Here is a 6,386-nt window from a genome sequence, read left to right on the forward strand (position 1 = left end):
TATTTGTGTTTATTTTACTTGACCGAATCATCTAACCAATCGCATTGCTTGTGTCGATTTTATAAACTCAATCTGTTTGCAAAACAGATCTGTCTTTAGTAATTATTAACACAAAACAATTTAAAATAAAGTTGCAAAAAATGATCTAGTCAATTTTTCTTTTGTATTTGTAGCTTACCAATTCCCAAAGTTACACAGGAAAGGAAAGGAACAAAAAAAAGAAAAAAAATACATGTCTTCATAACTCGCCGTGGATGATATACATATTTTTTTTAATTACCTGAAAGTAGTCAAATTTTTCTTTAAAATCGCAGTTGAGGGCAAACTTCATGGGTATCATATTGACGATGAAAAAGTTATGTGTCATAAGTAACTAGAACATGAGCTAAGCTCGTATTCTATTTATTCAATCTGGAACATGCCTACGGGATTTAAGCTCCAGTGTCGCATTGCTCGATGTGAGTGTCCCAGGCGTATGAAGGACGAATTTGTAGGCAGCAGCTTGGTTCTGCCCTGGCATTGCTGAAGTCAATGGGCAACGGTAACCACTTACCGTCAGGTTGGCCATATACTAGTCAGCATACAGAGGAATTTAAAAAAAATCAGCTCTAACGCTTGACGATAATAATGAAAATTTTTATACATTTATATTTTAAATTATAATAGTTTGCAACACTTAATTATTAATGGTCTCTTTTAATAACAATTACTTGTAAGAACTAGGGCGAGAATGTCAAAAAATGATTGAATTGAGACTGGTAACAGTATTTCAAAACTTCACTATCACTTCCCGCATGCGTTTAAATGATTTGTTGAGCTGTCAATTACCGTTTATTTTGTTTCACGACAAATCTATTATATAATGATTAAATAATGGTCAAAATAAAATTAGCTTTAGCAGGAAAAAGATAATTATTGAATATGAAGAGCCTAATATTAACTTTTATCCGTGGCTTCACCCGCGCGTTAATGGGTTGAAAAACTATCTCTTTGGAATAATTTTGGAAAGAATTTCCTTATGGGACGATGCGGAGGGGTACCCTAACCTGGAAAAAACGTTCGTGACATAAGATTTTTTTTTATTTAGTTTGTTATCACAGATGTCGCTGCACGTAAATTCAACAATTCCTGAATCGCGGTGACGAGTTGATAGACGTTCTCCTATTTCTCTTGCTAAATCATACTTACCTGGTATAGGGATACCGTGATCATACAGGCGGTTCCCCCAGGGCGAGGCTGCTCCATTGCATTGCGGAGTGGTTGACCCTGCGATTATTTTTATTTTCATCAATAAAAAAATCATAATAAAAAATGTATACCCGAATAATTATTTTCTTTATACCTCGAATAGAACTTAAAATTATATTAATATTTTTATAATAAGAACTTCGTTCTTATCCGGTGTCCCACGACACCACACATCTTTTTTTTTATAAGTTATTACATACCCTATATTATGTTCTGTATCCGTGACAATACACGTATATTGATAACTTCCTAATGATCGGTTGAATTAAGAGGTAAAATCGTAACAGAAGATGTAGCGAACGTAACGAAAGCTGGTCTGATATGAAGTTTGATAATTAAACTTTTAAATGTTGTTTAACTTGTAAAGCTTTCTTCAATAGACGGCGATATTTAAATACACTGATTCCGTACATTCATTTTTATACCAGATGAGGAGGTAGGTATATTAATATATAGATATGAGATAAATATTTTATTAAATCCCAAATTTAAAATGTAGACTGATGTCTCACGCAGCACATCTTATTAGAACTAATTCTAGACCCGTCCCCACAGTAACCCTCTTCCTCAATATCGCGAAGGCGTTCGACAAAGTGTGGCACAACAGTTTAATTTACAACATCAACCTCAGGAAAAGCACAGCCGTGCTCTTCAAAAGAGGTCGTCCTCTCGATACTACTACTAATATAGTATCTTGCTTCGAATTAGGTGCGGTAACTCCATTTCCGCCATCAAAATCTTTGGCAAACCCGCATCGTAGGCTTCGAAGGCCAAGTCCATGCGCCACACTCTACAAAACTTGCTTATGTCCCATTACAACCTATGCAAGTGCAGTGTTCGCTCCGCGACTCGCATGCACATGAACTCTCTCCAGGTCATCTAATCCCGTTTTTGAAGGATATCCGTTGGAGCACGTGAGTTGGTAGGTGAGGAATGTTGATACTCACTCTTATCGTGACCGCCGCTAATTACATATCCGACACAGGCGACAAAGCAGAGCCGCCGTCACCCAAAGCATGTCTTGTTACAGTCTAGTACCAGTCACCGTCCTCATCGAACTTATCGATTGCAACAAAGACTTTGACGAGCGAACTGACCCATAGATCGGGTTACTTGCCGGATCTTCTCAGTGGGTCGCGATTCTAATTCGGTGGCAGATCCTGCAAAGCACTGCTCTTGCTAGGGCTAGTGATAGCCACTTCCTCAGGTTGAGCCTCGCGAACTCACCTACTTGTCCGGTTACGCTGGCATAGCCCCTAGGTTACCAGCTTTGGTAGGAAAAAAAAACACAAAACCCAACCGCCCTAAGTAATACTTTACGTGGATCTAAATACTAACGATCTTATTCAGAATGTCTTATTGCAAGCATACGGTCCAACTGATTGGAATCCATTCAATTCTAATCAAACTGGTCAATTTTTAAAACCAGTAATACTTTTAATATGTGTTTAAAACGATTTAGTAAACTCTATTTTTCTTTTTTAAAAAATCGTTTCATGCAAATGTTTTTATATTTATAACAATTTGGGATTCTTATGAAAAACCACAACGAGTTATTAATAAATAAGCTTTATTATGTTTCTAACTTGATATACACATGTAGTAACAACAAAACGGCAACAAATTTTAAGTAATTTTAGTACAAGAATACACAATATCACTCTTCGACTAATAATTTAGTTGTCATGATGACTCTCAATGTGAACGTGTTGACCAGGTGCTGAATGCTTGACAATGGCGCTGAATCTGCAAATGAAATCAAATTTAAAGAAAAATTCATGATAATTTTCATGAAATTAGATCTGGTTGGCTTAGTTAATTTAAAAATGTGTTTTGTTACGTACATGGACACGCACGGATACCAAACCACACAGCTTATTTCTTACGTTCCAATTCCTCTTGCATTCCGATGAATGGTAAAGAGTGAACTAGACATTCACACTATAATGCTTATTGGCATCGGCAGTCAATTAATCAGTTGGATTTTAAATTCAACTAATCATATAAAGAACAATTGGAATGACAATTGTTACAATTTGGTATCAAAATTCAAGAACTCACCCTTTGTGCTTGTCTGAACTGTATTCAACAGTCCTAACTGAGCCATCAGCCTCGTGAAGACCGTACACGCCCTTCACGACGTCACCATCACGGATCTCGTGTTGGAACTTGTTGTCTCCGGTGTGAGGGTCCTCAACTTTGTACTCATATTGATATTTAGGGTAGGCCTAGACAGTAAAAGTGAATTTACATAAAACGCCTTATTTATATGCGCCGACAATAGAATTTATCGTATCGTTTGAAACGGATGAGTTCGTGCTACGATTAAATGAGTGGAAAGTTGCCATGAAATTGGAATTCGGAAATTAAGTCGTTTAAATTCTATTATAAAACACTTACGTAATAGTCAATGGGTTCATCGTGTGATTCGTGAGCATGTCCTTCGGTCTGCTGATAGACAGGGGCTTGTTCAAGATGAACTCCACGGTGGAAGCTAAAGCCTTCCTGCGGCCGAGTGTAATGAGCTTGGGGCTTGTATACTGGTTTTGCCGCAGGAGCCTCGTGTTGTACGGGATCAGGATAATGCACCGGGTAGTGTACTCCTTGGTATTTATGAGTGGTTGGTTGGCGTACTTTCACATCTTCGTTTTGCTCCTGCACGTATTGATAAATCCCACGTTCACCGCTGTTCTCTTGGGAATCTTGCTGACCGCTTGCAGCATGATGGATGATGCTCTGAGAAGAGTAGGCAGGAGGGTAGCTCTCTTGCGGCTTTTCGTAAGCTTGTTCAGCGGGACTAGCTTGAGCTTCTTGGTACTGCTCTTCACTGATGGGTGCAGGTTCTTGGAAGGACTTTAAAGGAAACGATGGATGAATGTGCTCGTAAGGGCGATGCTTGTATTCCTTGGCTTGTTTTTGTTGAAAAAGCTTCTTCAGATGATACGGTTTCTCTTGACAGGAAACCACTGCCACGGCGACGGCGATCACTAAGATCTGCAACCAAAAAAAAATTGTTAGTGAAGTTCTAACTGAATCAAAAGTACGATTTATATTTCCAGAGACTAACTTTAGCTAGCATGTTGTTCTTTCTTCCTCGACTTCCGCGGTGGAACTGATGAATTAACATAGTCATTAGCTCAATATATACTGGAGACGTTACGAGAGAGTATTGAATAGATTTGCTACCGCTTGGGGCGTTATGTTTGTAACCCAACACGCGCGCCGGCTTCATGACGTAATTTATATAACCAATGTGAAGGTTGTCAGTCCATTAACTGGTGCAGAGCTCTTTTTTGCGGATGCTCTGATTAATAATGTAGTTAGATCTATAAAACCAGCCTAGACTCTAAATTAGATATCCAAAAATGGCATAAATCTGTAGAGAGAAATCCACTGTAATTTGTATTCTAAGTCGGTTTGATTGTTTCCTCGACATACACTTTTAAATCTAAACCGATTTCACTTTTAAATTATGACGAAAATTGCAAAATAATTGTTAATTTTTTAGCATCTTTGCATATTTTATGTTTAAGAGATGAAGAGTTAGAAAGTTACAGTCACCGTTTAATCTATTTTTATAAAATAAATTAAATTTAAAATAGTTTGCAAAGACTATTATTAATTTAGAATTTTATTTTTATAGAAAAAAATGTTTTAGTAATACGTAACTTAAGGCAACAATTGAATAAATGGTTTGAGTAATATGTTAATTGAGTGAAAGCACTAACTTAGGTTAGCACTATACTTGATACATCCTCATCATATATTTTAGTTCAAGTGAAAAATTGTTGCAATTACCATTGTATTCTGCCTATACTGTTCCTCATTTTATCTGATGGTCTATTACTATAATTCATTGATATTCCTAACTTTAAGCTATATCTGAATTAATTAATTTTATCAAACATTTGAAAGATTAGTCTGTACATATATAGGTATACAAGAAAACGTTTTTTTTTTCGTTGGAGAATTCAATACACGGAGAAACTAGAAAATAATCTAAGATCATGTTTTTGCCCATTTATCTGCCGATAGCGTCAAGGGGCTATTTTCGCTGAATCAACTGAATCGGAATCGTAACCCACGGAAAAGTTACGGCGAAAAACTTAGTGGGTTGTGTGGGTGTTTATGGGACATCGTGTAATTAATAATTATCACAAAAAAAGTTAAATACGCGAGCACACGCTGCACACGTATTTTACCACAGAAACATTTTCTAAATATTTTCTTTTTAAAGACCACTGTCATGAAATGTTGAATTTTGCGTGATTACTGGTGGTACGGTGGTTGGATAGCCGCACGAGTAAGTACCTCAGTTCCATACTTTTTTATTCCGGTTCAGCCTAGCGCTTTGGTCTATGTACAATAGAATTAAGCCTTCAATCTCATGTTTATAAGTTTATGATGGCATCCACACTATGATGTCTATCGGTTCCACTTAGCAACAAGTGGGCCTTAAAATTTCGTCTTCTCATTTACCAAAAAACACAGGTCACGATTCTGTGGCAATTAAGTAGGATTCATTTAAAATTGTTTGACGTTTATCTCACATTTTGGATTAATTATTTAGTAACATGTTTTTCTCTTTAACGCAACACATTTTAATGGAATTTACCCCTGTATGTTAGATGAGTATTTTTTGATGCCTATAATCGGCGTTTACCATTATACTAATTGGCACACACCCCCGATCACCCTTTTCGGCCAACTCATACCCTGGGCCCCGAAAGTTAATTACCCAGGTGTCACCCTGGATGCATCCATTACATTCCGCCCACATATAAAATCAGTTTGCGACCGTGCCGCGTTTATTCTCGGCAGACTCTACCCCATGATATGTAAGCGGAGTAAAATATCCCTTCGGAACAAAGTGACACTTTAGCTCTCATACACTTAGACACCCTCCAATCCCTACAATCCCGCTTCTACAGGCTACCCGTCGGAACTCAGTGGGTCGTGAGGAGCGTTGACCTACAGGACGTCCTGGGCCTCGAATCAACCCGGAGACGCATGAAGTCAGCGTCGGAACGTTACTTCTATAAGGCTATGCGTCATGATGATCGCCTTACCGTTGCCGCCGCTGCTTACTCCCCGAATTCTGATCACGCAGGAGCTAGTCCCCGTCGACGCCACAGACA

General features: G+C 37.9%; 1 protein-coding gene across 1 annotated transcript; it reads right to left on the bottom strand.

The window, feature by feature from the left end:
• Positions 1-2,720: 2,720 nt before the first annotated feature.
• On the bottom strand, positions 2,721-4,596 carry CPR123 (cuticular protein RR-2 motif 123). The gene is made up of 4 exons (XM_028174394.2): positions 4,316-4,596; positions 3,649-4,242; positions 3,310-3,476; positions 2,721-2,994 (listed from the first exon to the last, which is right to left on the bottom strand). Exons 1-4 carry the CDS (start codon positions 4,478-4,480, stop codon positions 2,925-2,927), a joined length of 996 nt encoding a protein of 331 aa, XP_028030195.2. The 5' UTR covers positions 4,481-4,596; the 3' UTR covers positions 2,721-2,924.
• Between the last annotated feature and the right edge of the window lie 1,790 nt (positions 4,597-6,386).

Source organism: Bombyx mandarina, chromosome 22, assembly GCF_030267445.1.
Source record: "Bombyx mandarina strain Sakado chromosome 22, ASM3026744v2".
NCBI classification, from domain to species: domain Eukaryota; kingdom Metazoa; phylum Arthropoda; class Insecta; order Lepidoptera; family Bombycidae; genus Bombyx; species Bombyx mandarina.